Source organism: Daphnia carinata, chromosome 7 (assembly GCF_022539665.2).
Source record: "Daphnia carinata strain CSIRO-1 chromosome 7, CSIRO_AGI_Dcar_HiC_V3, whole genome shotgun sequence".
NCBI lineage: Eukaryota > Metazoa > Arthropoda > Branchiopoda > Diplostraca > Daphniidae > Daphnia > Daphnia carinata.
The window spans coordinates 7,423,168-7,448,134 of NC_081337.1; the positions used below are offsets into that span (position 1 = coordinate 7,423,168).

Below are 24,967 nucleotides of genomic sequence, written 5' to 3' on the forward strand. Positions count from 1 at the left end.
GCTTAAAATTTTTTCTTGAAAAAACCGGCAGTCATCAGAATCGATTGAATATCGCAGGGTATGCTCAAAATTGGATGCTGATACCAGCAAAATTATTATTTTTTTCATTAAGAAAATCATTCTGAAATACATAAAATATTTATGCTGCATCGCGCTAGCGCTGTAGCGTACTGGCGCGCTATCATTGCCTCAAATATCCTGTGTATTTCAAAAACGATCGACTTCATGAATGAAATAGCAATTTTCCCCGAATCAGAATTCAATTTTAAGTATATCCTGTGATATTCAACCAATTCCCAAGAGTGGCAGTTTTTACAGAAAAAAATTTTAAGCCCGACTTTTCTTATTTTTTCGTTTTTTTACATTTATTTTAAAAACTGTAAGGCCAAATGAAAAATAGGCTTTATATCCGTTATTTTCATTCAATTCCGAGTCGAAATCATGTAGTATAAGCCAAATTTAAAATTTGGCCAAAAATGATAAAGGCTTTCCCAATTTTGCCAAAATTGGCCACAAACGACATCTCCTGGAATTCGATGAAATTCACACAGTACAATCAAAATTTAACGCTGATTTTGAAAAAGCCACTAGTTTTCTTGTCAATTTGGCCGTTTTTGAATTATACCGAATAATTGTGCAAAAAAATAAGAAAATTCGGGCTTATTTTTTAGTCGAGCTTAAAATTTTTTTCTGCAAAAACCGGCAGTCATCAGAATCGGTTGCATAACACAGAATATACTCGAAATTGAATGCTGATACCAGAAAATTTTTTATTTTTTTCATTAAGTGAACCAATTGTGAAATACACTGAATATTTTTGCTGCATCGCATTAGTGCTGCAGCGTACTGGCGCGCTAGCATTGTATCAAATATTCTGTGTATTTCAAAAACGATTGACTTATTGAAAAAAAGGCAATTTTCGCGGAATCGACCAGTTAGTTTTTCCTACAACAATTATTTTAATTTTTTGCTGAACACGCTGACATCTTTTGGGAGAAATCAAAACCATCCCATTCAAAATGTAATTCATGAGCCATTGCTATCGCGCCCACGAAACACCACAACCACGTGAAGTTCTTTTCCGCTTTCAGAAACCATGTCTAAAGTCAAGGTAAGAAATATACGTGATGTAAAGCGAATTGATTTGATTATTACTCATAACTAGATTGGTATAATTGGCGGATCCGGTTTCTATAAACTGGATGCCCTAAAAGATCCGGTTGAAAAATCTGTAAACACCCCTTTTGGTGAGCCTTCAGATGCTTTGGTCTCCGGAAAAATCGAGGGTGTAGACTGTGTAGTACTTGCGAGGTAGCTTAATATTTATTATTTTATTTATGTGGGTTTCTTCCCAATGTTGTTTATTTGGTATTTTTACAGACACAATCGCAAACATGGAATCATGCCCACTAACATTAACTACAGAGCCAATATATGGGCGTTGAAAGAGGAAGGTTGCACTCATGTACTTGTTTCAACAGCATGTGGTTCCTTGCAAGAGGAAATAGCTCCTGGTGATCTTGTAATATTGGACCAGTTCATAGACAGGTAATGGCATATAGTGGTTAGACATTATAACACTAAATATTTCATTCATTACTAATAAACTTTCTTTCTGTAAAATAAATAAAATAATTTTAGAACTACAAAAAGGATGCAAACATTTTATGATGGAACATGTGCTCAGCTTCCTGGCATTTGTCACCTGCCAGTAGCTGAACCATTTTGTTCTCTTACTCGTGATTGCTTGAAAAAAGCTGCAGAAGCATCCAATATACCAGTACACCCTTCAGGGACCTGTGTTACTATTGAAGGTCCTCGGTTCTCATCCAAGGCTGAAAGTTTTCTTTTCAAGTCTTGGGGTGGTCATGTAATTAACATGACAACTGTTCCAGAGGTAATTTGAGTTTAAATAAGCTGTTACTGCCAGTTCTGTAGGGACGTTAAGTGGAATTCAAAAGAAAACTTGGAAAATTGTTATCTACCTGACAGCCAACATTTTGCTGTACCATATTTTTTAAAGTAAGAAGTGAATTCTACTATTAACTGTTTTTCACAATGGTGTTGTGTTAGTGCATTTTGGCCAAAGAAGCTGGACTTTGCTATGCTGCCATAGCAATGGCAACTGATTATGATTGCTGGCATCCACATAATGAGAATGGTGAGGATGCAAAATGGGACACTTTATACCATTTCATTAATAGTTACATGCCTATTTCACTATTTTAAATTTGTTTCTTAAACAGTTAATGTAGAACTTGCATTGACGACTTTCCGCGAAAACGTTGGGAAAGTTACTCAAGTATTGTGCGCTGCAGTTCCTATTATCGCAAAGTTGGATTGGACATTCACCCTTGAGGAATTGAAGGTAATCCATTTACGTAAAAACTATGTAGGATTCGAATTAACCTTCCATAATTTGTCTTAGGATAATGTTCAACAAAACGTCATGAGTTGATATATTCGCCAATTGTCCGAACTTCGTTACTGCCGAAAATTGTGTAACGCAATTATTACTAACTGTAGTATTTTAAGCAATTTCGTGTAATATGACAATAAACAAACGGATAACATTGAGAACTTAAACGTTTTTCGGGTTTTATTACTGGTTGACTATACACATGCACATCGGGAAAAAACCATCCTTATCAGTATAGAACACCATTTTAAAAGGAGTGAAAGAGGAATGTTAGCTAGACATAAATTCATCTTAAAGAGAGAAAACGCTAAATAGCTTCCACTTTTGGCTGGAAGTAGGTGGCTTAGATTTTTCCCGGGAGGTCTATCATGTCTATGTTGATTTTGTAATAGACGTAGGGATAATACTCCGCTTGACCGAAAACTAAACCAGGAATGTCGACATTCTGTTCACCGTCAAGAAAAAGAAATGCATTAAAACATTATTAATTAGAGAAAGAACTTTACATACATCATGCGCGCTTTGAAGGGCAGAGTTATCCAAGTGAAGGTATAACTGGCTGAGCACTTCACGTAAACGTTTGGTCGATTTTTTATTTGGTTGCAGCAACATCGCTTGGAAGTTTACCGGTAGCCCATAACTACAACACAGTAAGCCTGCTCCATTTGATAATTTTAATAAATAATTAGTAGTCGATTTACCGTAGCACTGATTCTACAAAAACTCGCAGAGCCTTTACATGTACCCAAGCGGTAAATCCTTCGCTGAAATTCACCTTCAACCACCTCACTAATGGGCCCTGCAATGTCATGAATTCAAAGAAAATATGTCCAACAAAACAGGCTGAGTTACTACTTACGAACTGCTTCTTTTTATCCGTGGCAAGCTTGGTGATTTCATTCTTTCCAGCGGCTAGCTCTTCTTCATTATAGGTAAAATCGCGAACGATAAACCTGATTAGGACATGACGCGGTAATTAACGATCACCATATTTTGACCAGGAACACGTTTTACGAAATACTTGTGCTCGCGGGCATGATGTTTGAATTCGTCCACCACCTTTCGGAAGAGAGTAACAGTGACCAAAGCATTTTCACCATCTTGAGTCACCAGTTGGGATGAGCGTGGGACGACCATTGCGGTAAGTTTTTCATATTTGTCCCACCAATCTTGTAGTATGGCCCTATTGATAGATTGTTTTAAATACAAATCAGAATAAATCACACTATGAAACAGAGTAGAAAAAAACTACATACTTGGGAATAATGACCAATAGTGTAACTAGATATTCAGAATCCAAAACAAAGTGTTCCTTTTTCACCAGTTCTCCCAGGTTTCGGGTAACTAAACTTCCACTATTAACCAGGACAAGTTTGGTTAAGTGTTACTGTTTTGTTCAAGTCACAAAAACTTACACTTGTTTCTTCTCCAAACTCTGCAAGTTTCCTTTAAGGTTATTATACGCAGATGATTTTGATTTCAGATCAGTCTCAATCTGTCCTACTTGCTTGCTGATTATATCTGCAATATTGCGAAGGGATTGCTTGATTGGATACTTGGCCATATCCCATTGAAATCTAGTTAGGTAAGTAACCAAATCCACTGTGAAAAAATATATATATATTATAGTCAGTATCCATTAGTACTCTAGGTACCAGATTAAAATACCTCCATTGGCAAGCAAGTTCTCAGCCAACTTGTCTCTTTGATCTTCCAATACTTCACCCAAATACAGGGCAATTTTTCGGCTTACTTGTTCTACATAAACATCAAGCTTACCCAAATCATCAGAAAGACCTACCAACTGATCTAGAGTTCCAACTTTCAAATCAGGAACTGCAAACTTCCAGTTTGTGGACAAATTGTTTTGATGGTGAAGTACATCATTCAGTTTGTCAAAAGTCTGCTGGCAAGTTTTATCTCCAGGAGCAGAAATCAACCAGAATTCGGTCATTCTGATTTGTTGATGGTACTGTACATGAAAAAGGATTAAATTTAGAAGAACAATAGTCAAAACATTGCAGTTACCTCTTCTCGACTTGAAGTCACAGGATAAAGTTGGTCACTGTCACATGATCTTGAGATTGTCTACTAAATAAAGGCCTGGCATGTGCGATGAAAGAAAGTCAGTTTTGAAAGTTAAAACTGCGCTGAAATGCTCGTAGCGCCTCAAGTGGTAGAAATCATCATCTGGTTAAATGTTATTAGGGCCTAAAGAGAAAATAAAGAAAGGGTGCTCGTTCACTTTTGGTAAACCTTAAAAGAACGGAAATAAATCACTGGTTGGTGGTTGTATGCATTACGTGACACATTAAACGTGCATAATTATCTTTACTAACATGTAGCATTCTAGACTAGGGCTACATGCATGCGAAATTTATTCTAGTGACGTTCAAAGGGATGACAGGTTGCGAAAATCCAGCGGATGTTATCCTACTATTCAAAGGCCACATCTAACTAGTACAGCCTCCATCAACAGGCCCATTGCTCTTAGCTTTGTTTCGTTGCACTCACATTAGCTTGTATTTTTAATCGACTATGAGGCGAAATGAGACATTTGTTTTTTCAACTCAAGATATATCAACTGCCACCTGTTTTATTTTGAATTACTATTTTATTTTATTTTTATTATTTTGTAACATGTTTTTTAAGAGCATCGATAAACCCAAATGGTGAAAGTTTCGGAACGCTGCATATACCGTACATTTCAATTAAATTATCTGCAACCAGACGCTTCAAATCGACAACGAAAGTATACGAAGTCAACTTTTCTGTTAACACGAGTACCAAAATCTAATTACTCTGATACATACATGTGCGATTCATTCTCGAAAGACTTGAAAGGGGTTGATAGCAATCACGCATTAAAAGACAGGGAGCAATATGAATACAGGGTAATAAAAAGCTAAATTACAAAAATTAGTCGTGTTAATAGTTTCCCAATGTGAGTTTGGCGCTAAAGCGTTTGTCACATCACTACGAATTTTGTACCACATAAACTAGATTGCACCTCACGACACGTTACAAGGCAAAATGAGCGCACGATATACGTTCCACAAGCGGCAAACTCAAATCTTTGTTAAATCTTAGTTGTCTCACTTGGGTGAACTTGGGAAGAATGGAACCGTAGAACTAGCTGAGCTGGTGGGGGTAAGAGACATCTCAATATCAGGGGGCAAGATTACATGTGCTTTCTGCCTCTCACGGTCACTGAGCAAAGGCAAAGGTGGAAGTAGGTTGGGTTTAATCCCGTTAGCCGTCTCTTTTCCTACCGAATCAGCGTGTTCCTTAATGGCCTGTGTTATATTCAAACCAGGTGTCAATACGTTTTTCTTATGAGGAAGGGCATATCGAAGGCGATCCAAGAAAAACGGATCATCCCATTTCAGATACGTGTTCAAGGAGAGATAAGTTTGAAGTTCTTGGTCCATTTTATCCTTAGGTGGAAGCTCTCCCTTGACAATGATAATTAATCGCATCCTTTTATCTTTAAGTACTTGGTGATAGGCTGTCCGAAATTCAAGCTACGCAAAATGAATTAAAAAAAGGAACTGTACAAAGAAGCTGACATTAAAAAAATATATAAAATTAATTACTTTGCCCCAGAAGCTGTCCAAGAAGTTTTCAGTTAAGACTACAATAGTTCGCTTAGAGGTGGCCACTGAACGTACAATTTGATCAGGAATCCATTCCCCAGCCAACCTAAAATTTAAAAAATAGATTCAAATCCTAAACATTATTAAGTTGAGGATGAAATTTTTTGAATTACCAATCACGGGAATGAAGGCAAAGTCGGTAATGCGGTAAGCCCAACGGAGGCCGTTCCAGTTGGGGCACGAGGTGTTCATTAACAAATTTCTCGTCCAAATGAGAGAAACTGATAAAGGCATCGTACATGCGTTCGTCGTTTTCTTCCTCTTCTTTAACGACACACCATAGACATAACTGGCGGTTGTAAAGCCAGGCAAGGATTACTCGCCGGCAACGGTAAAACAGAAGACAGATAAAGAAGACCAGCAAAGCCAATAATGGCATCGCTATGGTCAAATATTTTGTCGCGGCAATGGCTGACGGACAAAGCTTTTCTATTGACAATTCCGATATTAAAAGTCCATTGGCACACATCATGTGGTGAAAGTCTTCCACGCGTTTCCAAGAACCATAAATGAATTTCAGTAGAGCCAGGTTGGAACAGTCGCATTTCCAGGGGTTTCCACCCAAATTGTACGTCAACTTTTGCGTCCCATTCCATGCATCGACAACTCCAATAGGAATATGACTGAAATTGTTATGAGAAAGATCTAGCCGACGGAGTCTAGGGTATCGAAGGTGAAGATTTTGGGCCCAGCTAAGAGAGGTAAAAACAGAGGAATCCATACCATTGTGACTCAAATCCAGTACGGTGACATCGGCGCAACAGTTCAACGCGTTTACGTTGACTTGTCCAATATTGATCAAATTAGAGGAAAGATTCAGTTGGACGTCATAACCAGCAAGTTGGGGCAGGCGAGTTGGAATGTCAGTCAAATTCTTCTGTTGACATTCAAATAGTAGTGTTCTATCGACTGGCCGCTGGTAGCAACCACACGGATAAGTCCCTTCACATTTGCAAACAAACTGCCGTGGAAGAACTGATGTCGGTGCTATACCAGTAAGCATTGCAGGCTCTTGGCAGGTTAGCTTCGGGGCAATTATTTTCCATGAATGTTTTGTGGCAGGCATTGTACGATTCATGTATTGTGCCATGAAGTACACATTACAGTCGCATACAAGAGGGTTATCATCCAAGAAGATCCGTTTTTTTACCGCAGATTCTTCTAACTTTTCATCATCAGATCGACCATCAATTAAATTGGCTGATTTGAAATTGACATGTTCTATTTGATTGTGGCGGAGGTCAACACTGAAGTCTCGTTGTGGAGATAAACTTGCTATGTCGGTGAACGTCAGAGTAGTTAATAAGTTGTGACTCAATATGAGACGGCTTAAAGATTTCATGAACGACCAGTCAGAATAAAGATCCGCAATTTCGTTTCGAGACAGATCAATTGATTCCAGTTTTAAATTGTGCTGCAAAGGAGATTGCCTCCAACCATCAAGAGGATTCACAAGACCTTCGTCAAACTTTAGACGATTACGAGCCAGATTTATGATAGTTAATTCTGTCAAATGCCTCATGGCTTCCGGTTGGATGATTTCAAGTTGATTATCTTCAAGGTAAAGACTTTTTAAGGCTCCAACGCCTTGAAAAATGTTTGCTTCAATTCTGACAAGTAGGTTTCCGTTTAACTTGAGTGTATTCAGGAGTCGCAGGCTGGTAAAGGCTTGATTCTCAATAGTTGGAATCAAATTCCATGACAGATCTAAGTGCGTTAAACTAGCCAATCCCAAGAACCAATCGGGATTTAAACTCGTTAGTTTATTTCGCGCTAGATTCAGTGTGGTCAGCTGCGTCAAATTTGTAAAAGCATGTTTGTCGAAAGAAGATTCATCGAAAGAACAATTGCTCAGGTCTAGATCCAGCAATGACTCCAGATTATTGAAAACACCAAGACGAATGATGGAAAGCTTGGTATTTAGTTGTAGGGATAACTTTTTCAGCATTTTATTGTTACGAAATATTCCTTCGGGCAGTTCTTCAAGCGAGTTGTTCCGCAAGAAAAGTTCTGTTAATTTTCCGTTAAATTGGAAAGCATCCTTGTCCAAGTTTGTCAATTTATTATTACTCAAATCTAGGTATGTCAAATTTATTAAAGACTGGAGAACATGAGAGGGGAGTGTATCCAGAAAATTGTTTTGAAGATTCAACTGGAGCAGATTTTGGAGATTATTGAAGGCACCAAATTCGAATTGGGTAATTTTATTAGAGCCCAACTGAAGGGATCTTAGTAGATGTAGATTCTTGAATATGTGTTGATTGATTGTTTCTAATTTGTTCTTTTCCAACCAAAGTATTTTCAGATTAAACTGATCTTCAAACAAACCATCAGGCAAAAACTCTAATTGATTGTTCTGCAGGTTTAAATTTGTAAGTTGTGATATTTGCCGAAATGAGCCATGATGTAGTGTTGGAATAGGAGTACATGATCGAAGAGAGATTTGCTGAATGAAACTGAGATTCAGATGTCCACCGAAGAATGTGGATAAACTTTCCTTTGGAAGAGGGCAAAAATTGAATTTAAGAACTGAAATATTGCTTGTTGGAATTCCTTTGAGGTATGTATACACTGAATCAGTGAGTGGATTGGTCTCATTACATGGACACTCAATCACAAATGAACTGACACTACCTTCTTTCACAACGTAACTTGCAGTAAAATAGTCTTCACCGATGGAACATTGTAAGTCGAAATCACCATTATCTAATGGAAAGCATCGACATTCAGGGTGATGGCTTGATGAACATTTCCAAAAGTTCTCTGGATGCTGAATGACAATTGCACCTGATTCTTGGCCGATAACAGCGGTTTGTATAAGAACACAACACAACAGAAAAAGACGATACATTTTAAGTCGTTTACATTACTTCCGATTTAACACTGTCGATCAGTCTACACAGAGAAGAGAATCATGACCTTGACGTTAACAATATGACGTTCCTGTTTCCCGATTCTACGAACTTTCTATCTCAGAGTACTGAAATAAGGTAGATTATAAAGGCCTGTTCTCGGAAATTACAGCTTGCAGTGTGCAGCGCTTTCCCCGTCGTAGTTCTGCCTGCCACCTATGGAAATATACAATTAAATTCAACAATGCTCTGTTGTCTTCAAATGGCCCCTTTGCCATTTGGATGTTGTAACCAGCCACTGTGTGTCTCTGGATGATAGCTCTGAAATCTGGCAAGTTTTGGATCAAACAATAGCCGTTTAAAGTAGCAAACCAGCCTTGCGTTGGCCTTTGTGTATTATTGCAAATCACATAAACATTGCCTGCAGCAGCTGATGGGAATAGACGTGCTCTAGGAGAAAGTTACGGAATCATTAAAGCAGTTGCCATAGTCACGTTCGTTTGCATTGTTATTCTTATAGTCACCTGTTCTTATTGGAAATCTGAACAGTTTGATACCTACATAACCTAAATGCGTTTCGTTTTTAGCACGTACGAAATATTATTAACGATGCAATATGCATGAACTACGATGAGAGGAGCGCATACTCCCTGAAAAAGGGTACATGGGGGCATTCGGGTTTATCGTGGCATGGGCGTCGCGGTGAGGAGCGCATCTTCTTGTTTTTTATTATTCATCGTTTCTTGTAGTCCAACATGATTCTTCTGAATCATTCTGTTCCAGACCAAACAAAATCCCGCATTTTAGTCATTGTTGCCACTTTTTTTCGGGGTGGGGACCCCGATTACAGCTAATCGGTGCAATTCCTACCAAAAGTCCGCGCAGTATCCTCAAATTTGTCCCCCGTACGCACGCTTTTAGTCATACTTCCTGCCACGGAAAACGAAGAGTTAGTTTTCCATTTTGACGCAGCTGGGCGCCACAATAAAGCATCTTAGTGTTCCCAGTTCCCACATTTGCAAGCTACCATAAGTAACTCATTGGGGTACCATCACATTGAAAACCGCATCTATTGAATTGAATTACTGCACTTTTAGCAAAGCTTTCACGGTATTATAAGGTTTTTCATCTCTCTCTCGCCAATCTTCGGTAGAGCTTTTGTTCTAAGAGAATCTTTCGAAAAAAACTTGCTGTTGACGGCATAAGACGATGGCCACTGGAACTGTGGAATCTGCTGTGGCTGTACGATTGGAAGAAAATAGAGAAACCGAAAAATCAGTTGACAGAGAAAAGGTACTGTTTCATGTTTGGGTATTTTGGGTTAGATATTGTTGAAGTAACTGTTCATGTACTTCGAGCAGACATGTCCACTATTGCTTCGTGTGTTTTGTGCAATGGGTAGACATCATAGTCTTGGTGACTATGCAAGGGGAAGTGTCCCAGCAACTGAACTTCAGATTTACACCTGGTAAGCATATCTCTGAAATAACAAGTGGCTGACTAATAAATCAAAAATGTTTTCGTACAACATTCGTTTTCTATTGTCTTCTCTTTCAATTGTGGCAACTTTTTTCTGTTTCTAGGACTGATGCAACTCTTTTAGAAATAACTGGCTTGGTAAGAGAAGTTAATTATGAAGCAAGACGTCGTGGGACACGCTTTTCATTTGCACAGGTAAATGTACAATATTGTTGGAACAATATGCAAGAGGAGATTTCATATTAATCATATTTGTTTTTATTTTGCAAATTGTATTGCTTTAATATTCTGATTTTAACATTTAATGGTTGTATATAGATATATCCTGACAGAAGTACATTAAGTATGTCTCGGCGCGAAATCGGTACTACTGTTTCAGGAGAACGTGGACCTGATGATATGAAAACCCTAAAACAATGCCGTTTTACCATAGGAGACTACATTGATATTGCGATTACTCCGCCTAGCAGAAATATGAATAATCAAAGCAACCGAAGATTCAGACCATACTGATTTTTTTATTTGGATAATCGTTTTGTCACTACTGGTCCCAAGTGTTCACATTGACAGTAAAAATCTCCTACACAAAAAAGTTTTACGTCTTTTTCTGTTCTTGCAAAGCTTAATTGTTTACAAGAAATTTACACCTTTTATGGCGCCCATCAAGTAGTGAATGCCGAGGTCTTCCGTAAACTCAAGGATTTTCAACACCAATATTTCTCGCTGGGGATCAGAAGATACGGGATTTTCTTTTGCCATCCCTAATTTACTCATCAATTTATGATAAGACTTCTGCATTTTGCTGTCCATAACCATGCCATTCTGGAAAGACAGTTTCAGTTGATGATGAGCGTCTTTCGTATTCCCAGTTTCTTCCAAAAGTTCCGACATTTTAAAGCGAAGTTTTGACATGATCACTTCTTTAGAACCGTTTACTGGATAAGTGATGGAATTTTGTTCATTAAGTTTAGCAATAGACCTAGAAGATAGTTGTATGTCGTTAGCTATTTTGGCAAATCTAACTTACATCAGAACTATTGTTGATCATTACCTGCTTAAAAGCTTAATAGCTTTTTTGTTTTGCTTCAGTTGGACGCAAATTTCCGCATGGAAAAAGAGTATCAAGAAATCTTCTTCCAAAGAAGATTCGATGATGTCAAGCGCCTTTTGACAATCATTTGCCAGGAGGAGAGCCAGAATATACTCGTGTAGTACAATAGTCGTAGAAGGTGAGCGAAGTTCGAAAGCTGTCGAAAAAGGAATCCAATTTTCTTGGAATGGAGTCTTTGACAATTTTTCATATTCAACGGTTGCTTCTTTGTATCGCTATGACAGTAATCACTAAATTATGAGAAATACTGTTTCTCTTCATGAATGTAAATTTTACAGCATTACTTGATTTTGGAGAAAAACTCGCGCGAGGTGGTATCTCAAGATTGGTATTTGTGGTAGACTAAATAGTTTCAACTGTCCAAGAAGGAATCCATAAAATTCAGAATGAAAAGAGGGCTGAAAAACGGGGCACCCCAACGATTCCTCGGCAATTTTCAGTGCTTCAATTTGGAAGTCAACTTCTCCCAATGCCTAAATATATGAAATATCAGCGACTATGGTTAGATGACGAAACAGTCGTCATCAACATATCAAATCAGGTTGGCTTACTTTAAACTGTGTGGCAGCATAGGCCATCACAATAGAACAGGCTCGTGTTTGCGCCAATTCTCCCGCTCCGGCAAGGCTACATTTCAAATGAAATTTAATAAATTTCTCCACAAGAAAATAACGTGATCGTATAACAATACCTTAAAAACCTTAGTGACATAAGCGGTTGCTTTCTTAAAGCAAACTCTGCAGCGCCGATTAGACATCGTGCGAACTTCAAATAAATGTTTTGTATTTTACCATAGTCCTCTGTCTCATCATTGTTAGATGCAATGCATGTGCAGCTAGCCAACTGACAATTCACAAATCCTTTCAAGATTCCCCAGATCTCAGACAATGATGAGGTTTGCCCACTTTCCAATGCAAGTGCCTCAGACCAAGATGAGTTGACACAGTGAAACAAGCAAAGAAAAAGTTTTGAAAAATCACAAATAATAGAGCTGGAAATTCTTACCCCTCTAGGCTGTAATGGCATTTCAAGAGGGGAAAGGAGAAGTACATCATTAGAAAAATAATTGTCATTTTTCCCACTGTGTTCTAAGATTTCCAGAGTGTCCTTTATCAACTGAACATACCTTAAATCTAACTTGAATAAACAAATAAGTACACAGCTGTACAATAAAAGAGGCAGTTCACCTTGCCTAAAAGTCTTGGCCTCAATAAATTGATGAATCAAGGATACAAAATTTTCAGTAGGAGAGTCATTTCTTGGAGGAAAAAAAGTCAGATGACTACATAGTGCTTTCTCAAGTGCAATATAAGCAATTTCGGTTGCCTTAATACTATTCCCACAATAATGTTTGCAATTGAGTAGTGAATATATCACGTTACAACTACAACTTAAAGTCAATAAGCTAAACTCTTTTTCTTGTGGAAGTGCCAACGTTTTGCTTTGCAAGTGAAGGAAATCGTCGGCAACTGCTCTTCTTAGCACTTCATCTTCCTTTACATAAGAAATTTGGAACTTGCATACCAAAATGTTGTTTTGTACGATGAATTCTTCAAACAATGAATTAGTTGGTAAGTCAGACAGGTGTTTGATACACTTCAGATATTGGCCCTCTGCGTAAGACGTTGAAATAATATCCATTGTCAAATCGATTTGTCTCAGCTGCCCATTACATAATTACAAGAAAAGTTCGCTTAGTAGATAAGCTCAATCAACGAGCAAATTTAAACTTTCAAAGTAAGACAAAATCAAAATAACGAATCGGTAAATGCTGAATACAGTGTTGCCACCGATATGTTGCACAATTTGTTTGTAATCATTTTTACAGTTTAAGCCGAGATTGGTTCAAGGTATTCTCTTGATTTTATTTAATACTAAAGAAACTGAGTGAGGTCCAGTGAATTTTAATTCTAATTAATGAGGTGGCTCTCATGTATCATGGAAGATGGAATGCTTCGAGAAACGCATCGATTCTTTTAAACATCGATTACCTACAGCGTTGCGCCTTCGCCTCACAATACCGCTGTCAGGGCGTAGTGCCGAAGTAGTCCCTTACAGTTCTCGTACTAGACTCTAGGTTAGTTGCCAATCGCCAGTCGACCGTTTACATATTTGTTGACAAGTCTGTTCGTTCTCGACGCCCACATTTACCTTCTGTTAAGATGTCCGACAGCGCCAATGGGAATAGTCATGGAGGAGACATCCCCGAAATCGAGCTCATTATTAAAGTGAGTGAATAGTATGTAGTGGTTACATGTCGTAAGACGGTATCGTTTCAATAGTAACGAAGGTACTTCCAAAAAACTTCGGCACCGCTTTAGGTCATAGTTTTACGCCCAATTCGTGAAAGAATCCCGCGTTTCATTGGAGTGAATTAGGCTATAATTCACTCCCATTATTGACAAACAGGTTGTCCAGAGTTTTATCTACAAAAATGATAAACCTTGGGAAAAAAAGCAAGTCTTTTTCTTGACATTTGTTCAGCTGTCTTTGGCAAAATTGTTTCTGACCTACGTGTTTTCCATTGTTAAGTCTCAACTCAGATTAGAGAGGCATTTTCTTATCTTTTTTTCTGGCTTTATATATTTCGAAACTACAGTTCCTTTTGAAAATCTTAAGGTATACAGTAAAAAGCGTTTTTCTCCATACTATGTTTGCTTTGGCTCATCGGGTTCTCGCATTCTGACATATAAAGGACGGAATTTACAACTGGCTCTCGACCTCGAGTCTAACTGGGTTTCCGGTACCTGCAGCATTTCCCCTTTCCACTCCCTCTGCATTACAGTGCCTGACGTTGCATTTTGATAACAAAAACTTTTCTGTTGTTTAAACGCGGGGAAAACGTTCCTACCAGCAACAATATCAGAGAAATTTATACTCGCCATGTGATGAGGGTAATAGAGGTAAAACGGAACGGACGTTTTGTCGATTGGATTGCCCTTGTGTGATGCTGACCTCATAGAGGATGGCCTATTTTTCTTTTTCTTTTACATATTCTTCCTGCCGTGGGCGCTGTTTGCTATACAGTTCAACCAACCCTTGTACGGGCTTGTCTGTTTACGTAAAGAAAACAAAGTTTGCTTGACAATATTTGATGCGCTGATGGAAGTATTTGTAAGCTTCACCACCAGAACCTGCGTTCAGCGATTGCTGTCAAAGTTTTCAATGAACCTCAGGAACTTCTTATCGCATGCTTCAATAGGGATGCTGTGGCAACTTGCATATAGGGAGACCTAGTTCGATGTGACTGATAACGCTTTATTATCAGCAGATTGTTTGCCTTCGATTGCCGTGTGTCCTAGTTTAGGGGTCCTGATGGTAAATAGTTCTTGTACAGTAGCTCCCTCATCTAAAGCCTTATAACGCCTTTCTATTGCTGCATATCATCTGATTCTGTCCCAACATTTGCGCTAGCCACTGTATTCGGTGTAAAACAAAAAAAAAATCGCTTTGGAATTGCGTACGTTATGTTTTTCAGCTAGCCAATGACAGTGCGTTATTATGCGGAAGTTGCGGTTAAAAAAGAGGCGCGGCGCTATTCATGGAATTTTCCCGGGAAGACGTCACTGAAAAATAAACAAAAAAATAAAAATGTCGATATTGATAGGTTCTGTGACGTCAAAGACCGTTTTAGAAATTTCACAATGAAAAACCTTTATTATTTTGTATCCTAGGCGTCCACGATAGATGGCCGCCGCAAGGGAGCTTGCCTGTTTTGTCAGGAATATTTCATGGATTTATATCTTCTGGCAGAACTTAAAACCATCAGCTTAAAAGTGACAACAGTTGATATGCTGAAGCCCCCACCCGACTTCCGGACCAATTTTGAAGCCACCCCACCACCAATCCTGATCGACGGTGGCTTGGCTGTTCTGGAAAATGAGAAAATTGAAAGGCACATTATGAAAAACGTCCCAGGCGGTCATAATCTATTTGTTCAAGACAAGGATGTTGCTACCCGCATCGAAAACGTTTATAGCGTAACTTCATGACATAAAAAAAAAATGTATTATGGATTCTAATTTTTGTTTTAATGTTTTCTGACAGAAATTCAAGCTTATGTTGTTGAAGAAAGAAGAAGCGTCAAAGAACGCTTTGCTTTCACAATTAAGAAAAATCGATGAGCATCTGGGCAAGCGGGGGAATCGGTTCCTGACAGGTGATACCCTTTGTTGTTTCGATTGCGAACTGATGCCTCGTCTGCAGCATATTCGAGTAGCAGGTGGGACAAATAAGTTTTCTAACATTGCTTATCTTCGTCTTTTTGCCATATTTTTAAAAATAATTATTTATTATATTTTTTTGTAGGAAAGTACTTTATGGATTTTGATATCCCTACTGATTTGACTAATCTGTGGCGTTACATGTATCACATGTATCATTTGGATGCATTTACCCAGGTTTGTTATTTGGAGAGATTATCATACCTGTCCCCTAAAGAATTTTTATTTCATGTTGCCTATTTATTTCAAATCATTCTTAGTCTTGCCCTGCCGACCAGGATATCATCAACCATTACAAGTTGCAACAGGTAAAACCCACAATCAAAACACCGATAATGTCAATATTTCTATTTTGTATACGTATTACATGTATTCTAGGGGACAAAAATGAAGAAACACGAGGAATTGGAAACTCCAACTTACACTACGTCCATTCCTGATAACATTCGGCCGTGATTTTAGATATCCTGAAAGGTGCTCGTGCTTATGTTTGGCCAAGGACTAGACGATGATAACTATTAAAAGAAAAAAGACTAACATGTGTGTACAACTTTTTTTTATGGGAAAAGTTAGATACGCAAAGTCTAGTTCAGAAACATGTCGAGGGGATCCAGTCTATGCACAGGGAAAAACTGTCGTTTCCTTTGAAAGCAACCGGCGGCGTTTTTTCATATTGTTATCCTGCCTTCGCTCTTATCCGTTGTAGCTTTACAATCGGCAAAGTGTAGTTTTTCGCTGTACAACTAAAAGGACCCACCTTGACATGTTTTCGTACTGGACTGTACCAACCAGTGTTTTCAGAACTATCAGATTTAACGCTCTTCATGTGCCTTTATTTTCTTAGATTAATTTTTTGGGCCTTACTTTAGTTCTTCAAAAACAATATTAGTTACAGTTCCGTTGGGACCTTGAAATTCTTTCCTTATTTTATTTTTTCTTGTTAATTGGGGTTCCTATTTATTTTCAACTTTTTTTTGGTTCATTCGTTCTACAATATTGTTCTTCTGCTTGATAAGTCTCCAGATGTGGTACATGAATGTGTAACAAAAACATTACAATACGCACTAACAAAGTCACCTATGCCTTTACAAATACCACATTCGCTGCGCTGGAAGGATAAAAATGTTCAGTTTCGTTTCTAAGAGAGTTCGTTATTTTTGCATTTTTCCTTATTTCTTTCGATTCTTTTTGCAGCTGAGCAAGGAACTGAAAAATAGTATTGGTAGCTCTCGCTGTTTACAAATTTATAGATTATGATTAAAGTGGAGACAACACGTGCAACAACTCAGAGGGTGCTAGGAAATTATAAATATAAAATTTTTGTATGTTATCCTAGGTAGGTATATCGTATTTTGTTCTGTATTTTTTTGTTTATTTTTTAGAAAGTTTAGCTAATTACTCGAGGCAAATGAGAAAGTTCCTAAAAAGAACAATTAAAAAATACGTAATAAAAGATTCCCACACCCACGACTAAATATTGACAAACACAATAGTCACAACAGACAATGTTAATTTCGTTGTGTTAATTTTGTTTCCGGCATATTCAAAGCTGACATCGTAGAGCGCTATATGTGATGCAGGTCATTTAGTAAATCTGAACAAAAAAATGACGCCACATCTTACCGTAAATTGAATTACAGAGAAAAAAAAGTAAACAGACAATGGGAATACTTTTTCCATGCTCCCTCTGGCCACCGCTGGCTTAAAAAGTAATACAATTTGTTTTATTCTATCGCTAAATATATACAATGCACAGGTAAATAGCCAAATAAAATACTGAGCTAGCATTATCCTCTCCATCAGTACTTGCACTTCACGTTCACGCTGCTATGGGATGATTTGTAGCCGACTGACAACATTGCGGACGTACCGCAATGCAAATTCTTTATCCTTGTGACAAGTAGACAACGCTTTCGATAAAGTAAACAATAAAGTTGGTATTTCCCCCAGTCAAGTTTATTAGAGAATTCCACAAGAAAACAACGTTGTTATTTATATTTTTACTTTAGGGTGATTTAAATAATGTCTCATCAAAAAGATGAAAATTTGGATTTTGATTACTTGAATCCAGCACCAGATTCTGGAAGTTATGTTTATTACTCAACAGAATCTGCATTCAGTCACCCCTATGCAGCTGAAACAACTCAAAGTTCTTATTCTCACTACAGTAACTACCAAAGTCCATTTCGAAAAGTGGATCATCAATATTCACCAGTTCCACGGAATATGTTCACAAGTGAATCCTTTGAATCTGGTAATAAAGGATATTCAAGAACTTTCAGTGGCAATGATTTACTTACTGATAATACAGGGTCTGGTAGATGCCTAAGGAGACTCAATTCTGATATACCATCTTACTGTGATTTTGGAACATACAACCCATTCCAAGGCAGCCCTCTAGAAATTGCTAACTTGAGCCTTGTGGAAAATCGGTCAATAACAGATGAGCAAACTCAGCAGACTAGAGAGCCACCATATGAAACTGAGTTAGTGCATGAAGAGCCTACTGAGATGATTCAGAGTAAGCGCACTTACAAAGATGCTCTTACTTTCCCTACAAGAAGTGAAAGTCCTAACAATGCTAATGAAGGAGTTTCAAAAAAAATAAAGGTGGAGAATGAAATCCGTAAAGAAACATATAAAGAAAAACTGCTAAGCCCTAAACAAGAGACACCTGCAATTTTCAGTAAAGCCACACAACCTCTCATAAAACCGGGCTTAAATAATCACAGAAGCCAAATCAACACAAACCCCAAAAGGCCTTTGAAAATAAACAACAATTTAGCCACTAAAAATACTGCTAAGGGTAATACAAAAAGCCCAAGGGAAAAAAACTGGCACTGTTTGAATGAATCTGTACGAAGTGTCCGATCTCAAACAGATTTGGGGGGCATTAACAAGAAAAATCGACTGCCGTTCATCGATAATCATTCTTTTGAACAACCACTTACTGACGATGAAGCTATTAGCCCGGTAGAAGTTCGTGCAAAAGACCTTAAAAAAAGTGAAAGAATGAAAATAAAAGTTCGGGAAAAGGACAATGAAAAATCTAATCGACGTCAAAGTAAGAAACATCAAACTCCGAGCACCAGCGCAACGCTTGCACGTGCATATTTTCCCAAGGTATGATTTTCCAGCCCCTATTTGAATTAAGCCGTATCGTCCTTCACGTTGAACGGGATTATTCTGTTATATAGTAATTGACAGTAGAAATGAAACTTATGTCCCTCCCTTTTTTTCCCCTACAGCTTGCTCGCGTTTGTGGATGGTTCTGCATTTGGTAATTATATCACCTCATTGTCACTAAAATTTCTTTATACATTAATATTGAATTCACAATTTCCAACTTTTCCCATCTGATGAAAATTATGCATCAAGGAAAAGAATTACCTAATCACGTTTCTATTTGGCATTTTCTCGCCAATATTTTCTATACTCCCAATCCGAATATCTTCGGTAACATCGTTGTTCATTCTGGATTACTGATAAAGCTTTCGTGAAAATAGGTTATATAGTCTCTGCGCTGACGTGATTCGAATGAGTTACAACTTGGCTTGGCTGGGACTTCAGCAATGCCACGCAGTCCTATGGGAGAAAAGTGTTGTGGTAACTAAATGGATAACAGTACAAATACGGATTTCGCGTCAATATGTGACTGCCAATTGGCTGCCGTCGATACGAGAATTTTTCCGATTTTTCCAACGAAAATCTTTATCTGACCATGAAAGTAGTGCATTAGGCGGTTTAAATGCTAATATTCCTTTGCCTTCCACTGGAGAAGAAGCCATGCATCGCCTTTTAGCCTGCAAAGGAAGAGATCCGTATAGCATCCTGGGTACGTAGATGTGGACTGTTTCTCCTACTCTATGTAATATTTCTCTGGATTTCATTACTGATCTATAGGTGTTCGGCGGGATTGTTCTGACGAAGAAATTCGACGTTACTATAAGCGACAAGCAGTTTTGGTTCATCCGGACAAAAATCGGCAACGAGGAGCTGAAGAAGCCTTCAAAATATTAGCACACGCTTTTGAATTGGTTGGACAGCCAGAGCGCCGCAGCCACTATGATCAATTAGTACAAGAGGCGGACGAAATGGAATCTGCTTGGGCTGAGCTAAACGAGTTACTGTCCCGGTTGCACGCCAAGATGGATGAGGCCGCAAATACTATTCGATGCACTAATTGTGCCAAGCGTCATAGAAGAGTGAAAACTAATCGTCCTTGTTACGCGGCTCGCTATTGCCAGGTTCTTCATTTACGCACACAAAATTGGATTGTAATCCTTAGGTTTTATTTTTTTTTTTTGGCAGGAATGCAAAATTCATCACTCTGCTCGGGAAGGAGATTTGTGGGCTGAATCACGGTATATGGGTTTCCGTTCCAAATACTACGCTTGCATGGAAGGCGCCGTGTACGACATCACAGAATGGGCTTACTGTCAGGTATTACGGTTGTATTTTCATTCTTGTGCGGCTGATGCGGTCCTTTATAACTATGTCTACATAAAATTTTTAGGCCGGGCATTTGCGCCATTTGCAGTCTAATTCTCATCGTGTTCAGTACCGTATCGTTCCGGGCCAGGGGCAACCGAGCAACGGGGGCGGTCGGAAATCAAGTTGATTCATCTAGTTGCCTATCTTCTTTTCGTCTTGAAAATAAACATTTTTGATGTTCTTTTGTTCATGTGTTAACGCTGAAGTGTCCTCTCGGGTGATTTGTAACTAATACCTTTGGTGCCTTTTTTTCAATCGATTTTGCTTTGTCTGGTATTTGGAAATTATCTTGGTCCTAGAATCTCGTCGAGAGGTTGCGGAATAATTTGTCTCTTCCTTCCCAGTTTAATACACATTTTAACTTGAGTTTATTCATTTGCTTAATATCTAATGTGGGACGGATTTATAATAAAACAAAATTTTGTTGAACGCGAAATTTGCATAGGATACGCGTATAAGTGATTGTACGTACGTACGGCCCCCGTACAACGTAGACCTACACGGTTTACCGCATCCCTCACATTTCCACGGTGATTCCCACAGCATATCGCTCCGCTTTCCAAAAACACAAAATAACTTGTCGCTCCAAACGTACCGTGACTATTAGTGACACGTAATGAGTTCGTCTGCCTTGATCTTTGATATTGTGAAATTCGTTTATTTTGCCTGATTATTTTCTGAATTTGACCTCGCTTATTGAATTTTCGGTTTTGAAGATGAGTGAAGTTAGCAGCTGGTTTAAAAATTTGCCCATTTTTACCCGACATTGGTTTGGACTTACTATTGCATTGTCACTTGTTGGGAGATTTGGAATTCTTAGCCCTAAATATCTTGTCTTGGATTATTATGCTTTATTCGAATCATTCCATGTAATATTTGAAAAAAAATTATGCCGGGTAGATGTGTACAAATGTTTTAATGTTCTTAATTTATATCTTTAACTAGATATGGAGACCTGCAACTGCATTGTTTTATTATCCTATAACACCCAGGACAGGATTTCACTTCCTCATAAACTTGTATTTCTTATACAATTATTCACTGCAACTGGAGACTGGATTATTTAGTGGACGACCTGCAGATTACTTCTTCATGTTATTATTCAACTGGATCTGCTGTGTCATCATTGGGCTCCTTGCTGATTTTCCTGTAAGTAGCTAGTTTTGTTATTTTTGTTTTTCTGTTTTTTTTTTCTGCCATATATTGAAGCAAAAATGGTTCACCTGTTCATCACTACTCTTCATTTCAGTATTTAATGGATCCCATGGTACTTAGTGTACTGTATGTCTGGTGCCAACTGAATAAGGACACAGTTGTAAATTTCTGGTTCGGAACCCAGTTCAAGGCAATGTACCTACCCTGGGTTCTTCTTGGGTTCAACTTGATCATTGCTGGAGGGTAACAATATTTTTCTAAATAAGTTTTATTTGTATTTTAAGTGGTTGAGCTGTTGAGTTTTCAATCTCCTAAAAAAAAATCTAGGGCTATTATACTTTTGAACTGCTTAATAATACCATAGAAAATTTCATGTATTAGACTCAGCAATGGCACATGGATTTATGAGACAGATACTTTTACATATTATTTAATACTTTTACATATTGTTTACAAATTATTTAATTAAAATTTTTTCCGTAATTCACATCAGTGGTGTCATGGAGCTTGTTGGAATTGTTGTGGGACATTTGTATTTTTTCCTGACTATTCAATATCCTCAAGAATTTGGTGGTCCTTTACTTTTGACTACCCCACAATTTCTGTAAGAAATTCTTCATTTTTTACCTTCCACTGCATTAGCTGTACCTCTCTTTCTGTATTAGGTACAAATATTTCCCGAACCAAAGAAGCGGAGTTCAAGGATTCGGCACGGCACCGCAGCCCAGAGCCGAATTCAGGCCAAATGTAGATGCAGGTCCTCATCGCTATGATTGGGGCCGTGGAAATGTTTTAGGTGGACAAAATTAATCACCGACACAATTTTGTTTGATGTTCTGTATGTTTAAGAACGAAATTAATCCTTTTGTCATCAATTTCTGAAAAGTGGTTGCTTTCGTTTACGTTAAAAAAAAATAATAATAAAAAAAAATAAAAATTTTATGTCTGACGATTTCTTGTGTATTTATTCTTATTAGTGATTTCGCGCGTTCATTCAAAATTTGTTTAGGAACGGCATAACTTGGGATCCATAGATGAGTATTAGTTTCCGATGTTCTTGTCTCACAAGCATTGTATTTCTTTTGCATTATTCTGAGGCTCACCATCTGCTGATTTCGTAGAAACGACGTTTTCAATATCTGTTTTCAGTGATCCAATTTTGATCGCGGTTTGAAGTGTATCAATCAAGTCCATAACCACAGCATCTTTTTCACTCTGCATGCTGGACATTATCGATGTTTTTAGTTTATCAAAGAAAGTTAGTTCCTCACACCATATTTCGTCAAAGTCTGTGCGATCAGGAGAATCCTGATAAAACTTTAGACATGTTTCCTTAGAAAGGAAAAAAAACCCAGAAAAACATTGGAATATCATCCGGAAAACGAAAAAATGTGTGTTTACCAATTTCGAGACTACGTCTTCTTTTGCGGAAGTATCATACACCACATTGTATTGCATAGCCATGGGGCGGCCAAGCTCAAGTGGTCGAGATTCGGCGGGCGGGCAGACCCAATAACAAGCTAAATGGCTTGCTGAGTTTGTTTGGTTTGGATCAGTGCGAAGAAATGGCGCTAAAAATTATCACCGCGAAATTCCATTAGTGTCATTTTTTCAAAGCCGATGAATCCAATGAAAAAATTTTAAAAATGGGGTTTACATAAAATCATCCCAACGCAGGGACGGTAACCTTGCTCGCCGGTTCCCTTCAGCCTTAACTGGTGTTCAAGCTGTGAGTCAATATCTTGTACCGTTGGAGTTGGAGGCGAAAGCGGATGGCTATGGTACCATCCTACCAGACAAAGTCCGGAGTTCTCCATAGATTGGGCGATTTTTACTTCAGTACTTTGGCCACGTTTGTTTTCCTCATTCCGATTCAAAAGCGGAAAAGCTTGCTTGATCGTGAGTGCTAAAGAAAGATCATCTATTACGCGAGCCATTTTACAGATCCTGGATAAAAATACTCAACTGTTTGTGTTGATGTCCCATTGCCCCGCTAGGTATCCAACAACTTCGGATCGTGTCAGGGAGCAATGTACTTCCATCACAATTAAGACAGCCGTATTCAATGATATTAAAAAGGGTTGAAGTTTTCCTATGTTTGCAAAGGATATAGTTTCAATCAACAAATTTGGATCCCTGAGGAAGGTTTAGAAGGGTAAATGTTAGGAAGGGAAAAACAAATTTTCACTGTGATGAATAAAAAGTGATGAACTAACTCGATACTCGTTCTGTTTCCTAGCGTTTCATGCTTAATTATTTGTCGATCGGTAGTAGATTTGACATTTGGTACCATTTCGGGTTCCGTTTCCAGTAATACAGGGTCGTTGTTGGACATCTGACAATCATCAGGAGTAGAATTGTCACTAACCTGTTCCAGTCGTCGTTTACGCATCCACTGATTTTTATATACATCCAAAGGCCTACCACAATATCGAACCTACATCGTGTTATTTGTCGAACAGAGATGAAAGTTTAAGCGGTTTGAAGTAACACTACAAACTTAATTTCTTCGACATTTCATCGAGTCGTTATCGAATAACATGCCGAGAAAAAAAAAATTACCGATGACCAGCCGCATCCGTATTTTTGCTCAGGATTGACAATTTTTTTGCAGCGTAGGGCCCATGCGCTTGGGGAACTGAAAACTTCTTGGACTTCAGCAGAAAAAATTTTTCCATCTGCTAACAAATCCCCATTAAATTTTTGACCCTGTACAAAACGGCATGGAAATGTAGTTTCACGAGATCGACAAATGCAAATATTATGCCTACCATATATTCGAGCGACATGGCACCCTCTTTCGGCTGAAGGATATTGTCTTCAAGTAACATTTGTAGGGTGACTCCTCTTCCAGTGAATCCACCTGCAGTTTTTGATTTTTTTTCATTCAGTTCCTCATCTTCATTGCCATCTATGTTTTCCTAGTTGCCAACATGAAAAATCACATAGCATTCCAGTATCTAAACAATGTGTTTGGAAAGGCATTACTTCTCCATCCATTTCATGATCTATTGCTGCATTGAGGATGGTTTCAGCCATATTATTGGATTGTTCAGAGGTATGTTCAGTGCTGACTGCAATTAACTTTGCCTCTTGAGTATCAGCTTGATCACTAGTGCTTGAATCTTCAGATGCATCTATCATGGTTATCCTTGGTCTAAGCAGTTTTAGAAATCCAAGCAAAACTTCAACTCTCCCCTTTACTAAAAAAAAAAAGTAATAAAATCAAGATTTTGCATCAGACGTAGTAGCAATTGGAGTCAGCAAATCGACCCGAACCATTGGCGATTATAGCACGTTTGCCGGTATAATAGTAAACGTGGTAGGTGTTGTAGAGTTCTCAGCCATGATAGCGCGGTAACAGCTATCAGTCTAGAACTTGCATACCCATCTTCCATGCGTTTAGTTGTTGATGAAATATTACCTGGAACTTCGGATGACAAAGTTCGAGTTCTATCGTTATCTTAGAAGTCTAGTCCGTTAATAGTAGGAGAACCTGCACACATACTGGTAATTTCTTGAAATGCCAAAAATTATGTCAAACTAATGTCAAACAACAAAATCGCGATCTGAATCGA

At 38.2% G+C, this 24,967-nt stretch overlaps 9 protein-coding genes across 11 annotated transcripts; 5 read left to right on the plus strand and 4 right to left on the minus strand.

The window, feature by feature from the left end:
• Positions 1-983: 983 nt before the first annotated feature.
• Positions 984-2,580, plus strand: LOC130685624 (S-methyl-5'-thioadenosine phosphorylase-like). The gene is made up of 7 exons (XM_057508953.2): positions 984-1,111; positions 1,166-1,311; positions 1,381-1,548; positions 1,642-1,897; positions 2,074-2,161; positions 2,247-2,368; positions 2,429-2,580. Exons 1-7 carry the CDS (start codon positions 1,097-1,099, stop codon positions 2,456-2,458), a joined length of 825 nt encoding a protein of 274 aa, XP_057364936.1. The 5' UTR covers positions 984-1,096; the 3' UTR covers positions 2,459-2,580.
• On the minus strand, positions 2,574-4,528 carry LOC130685526 (V-type proton ATPase subunit C-like). The gene is made up of 9 exons (XM_059496236.1): positions 4,448-4,528; positions 4,088-4,391; positions 3,835-4,021; positions 3,676-3,774; positions 3,441-3,602; positions 3,279-3,372; positions 3,121-3,218; positions 2,930-3,059; positions 2,574-2,864 (listed from the first exon to the last, which is right to left on the minus strand). The coding sequence occupies exons 2-9, from the start codon at positions 4,371-4,373 to the stop codon at positions 2,763-2,765; spliced, it is 1,158 nt and encodes a 385-aa protein (XP_059352219.1). The 5' UTR covers positions 4,374-4,391; positions 4,448-4,528; the 3' UTR covers positions 2,574-2,762.
• Positions 4,529-5,186: 658 nt separating this feature from the next.
• Positions 5,187-9,064, minus strand: LOC130685288 (protein toll-like). The gene is made up of 3 exons (XM_057508577.2): positions 6,189-9,064; positions 6,016-6,121; positions 5,187-5,943 (listed from the first exon to the last, which is right to left on the minus strand). Exons 1-3 carry the CDS (start codon positions 8,924-8,926, stop codon positions 5,515-5,517), a joined length of 3,273 nt encoding a protein of 1,090 aa, XP_057364560.1. The 5' UTR covers positions 8,927-9,064; the 3' UTR covers positions 5,187-5,514.
• An 878-nt stretch (positions 9,065-9,942) lies between these two features.
• On the plus strand, positions 9,943-10,998 carry LOC130685716 (histone deacetylase complex subunit SAP18-like). Its single transcript, XM_057509039.2, has 4 exons — positions 9,943-10,220; positions 10,289-10,395; positions 10,511-10,601; positions 10,725-10,998. Exons 1-4 carry the CDS (start codon positions 10,137-10,139, stop codon positions 10,917-10,919), a joined length of 477 nt encoding a protein of 158 aa, XP_057365022.1. The 5' UTR covers positions 9,943-10,136; the 3' UTR covers positions 10,920-10,998.
• LOC130685419 (uncharacterized) lies at positions 10,924-13,325 on the minus strand. The gene is made up of 5 exons (XM_059496140.1): positions 12,209-13,325; positions 12,069-12,144; positions 11,802-11,990; positions 11,458-11,732; positions 10,924-11,385 (listed from the first exon to the last, which is right to left on the minus strand). Exons 1-5 carry the CDS (start codon positions 13,156-13,158, stop codon positions 11,037-11,039), a joined length of 1,839 nt encoding a protein of 612 aa, XP_059352123.1. The 5' UTR covers positions 13,159-13,325; the 3' UTR covers positions 10,924-11,036.
• A 203-nt stretch (positions 13,326-13,528) lies between these two features.
• Positions 13,529-16,882, plus strand: LOC130685646 (chloride intracellular channel Clic-like). Its single transcript, XM_057508965.2, has 6 exons — positions 13,529-13,745; positions 15,192-15,497; positions 15,565-15,739; positions 15,826-15,917; positions 16,001-16,048; positions 16,119-16,882. The coding sequence occupies exons 1-6, from the start codon at positions 13,680-13,682 to the stop codon at positions 16,194-16,196; spliced, it is 765 nt and encodes a 254-aa protein (XP_057364948.1). The 5' UTR covers positions 13,529-13,679; the 3' UTR covers positions 16,197-16,882.
• Positions 16,883-17,533: 651 nt separating this feature from the next.
• On the plus strand, positions 17,534-20,600 carry LOC130685388 (dnaJ homolog dnj-5-like). Of its 3 annotated transcripts, none has more exons than XM_059496226.1 (7): positions 17,534-17,661; positions 17,750-18,863; positions 18,989-19,020; positions 19,247-19,575; positions 19,644-19,987; positions 20,052-20,183; positions 20,257-20,600. In XM_059496226.1, exons 2-7 carry the CDS (start codon positions 17,763-17,765, stop codon positions 20,359-20,361), a joined length of 2,043 nt encoding a protein of 680 aa, XP_059352209.1. In that variant the 5' UTR covers positions 17,534-17,661; positions 17,750-17,762; the 3' UTR covers positions 20,362-20,600. The 3 variants fall into 3 exon arrangements, with proteins under 3 accessions (XP_059352209.1, XP_057364680.1, XP_059352208.1); XM_057508697.2 differs by having other exon boundaries at positions 17,540-17,673; XM_059496225.1 differs by having other exon boundaries at positions 17,551-17,677.
• A 260-nt stretch (positions 20,601-20,860) lies between these two features.
• LOC130685654 (derlin-1-like) lies at positions 20,861-22,318 on the plus strand. The gene is made up of 5 exons (XM_057508977.2): positions 20,861-21,103; positions 21,180-21,383; positions 21,484-21,632; positions 21,883-21,993; positions 22,055-22,318. Exons 1-5 carry the CDS (start codon positions 20,951-20,953, stop codon positions 22,197-22,199), a joined length of 762 nt encoding a protein of 253 aa, XP_057364960.1. The 5' UTR covers positions 20,861-20,950; the 3' UTR covers positions 22,200-22,318.
• A 125-nt stretch (positions 22,319-22,443) lies between these two features.
• On the minus strand, positions 22,444-24,967 carry LOC130685450 (MPN domain-containing protein-like). Its single transcript, XM_057508753.2, has 9 exons — positions 24,814-24,967; positions 24,378-24,592; positions 24,161-24,310; positions 23,952-24,098; positions 23,606-23,826; positions 23,356-23,525; positions 23,047-23,295; positions 22,791-22,960; positions 22,444-22,721 (listed from the first exon to the last, which is right to left on the minus strand). Exons 2-9 carry the CDS (start codon positions 24,531-24,533, stop codon positions 22,452-22,454), a joined length of 1,533 nt encoding a protein of 510 aa, XP_057364736.1. The 5' UTR covers positions 24,534-24,592; positions 24,814-24,967; the 3' UTR covers positions 22,444-22,451.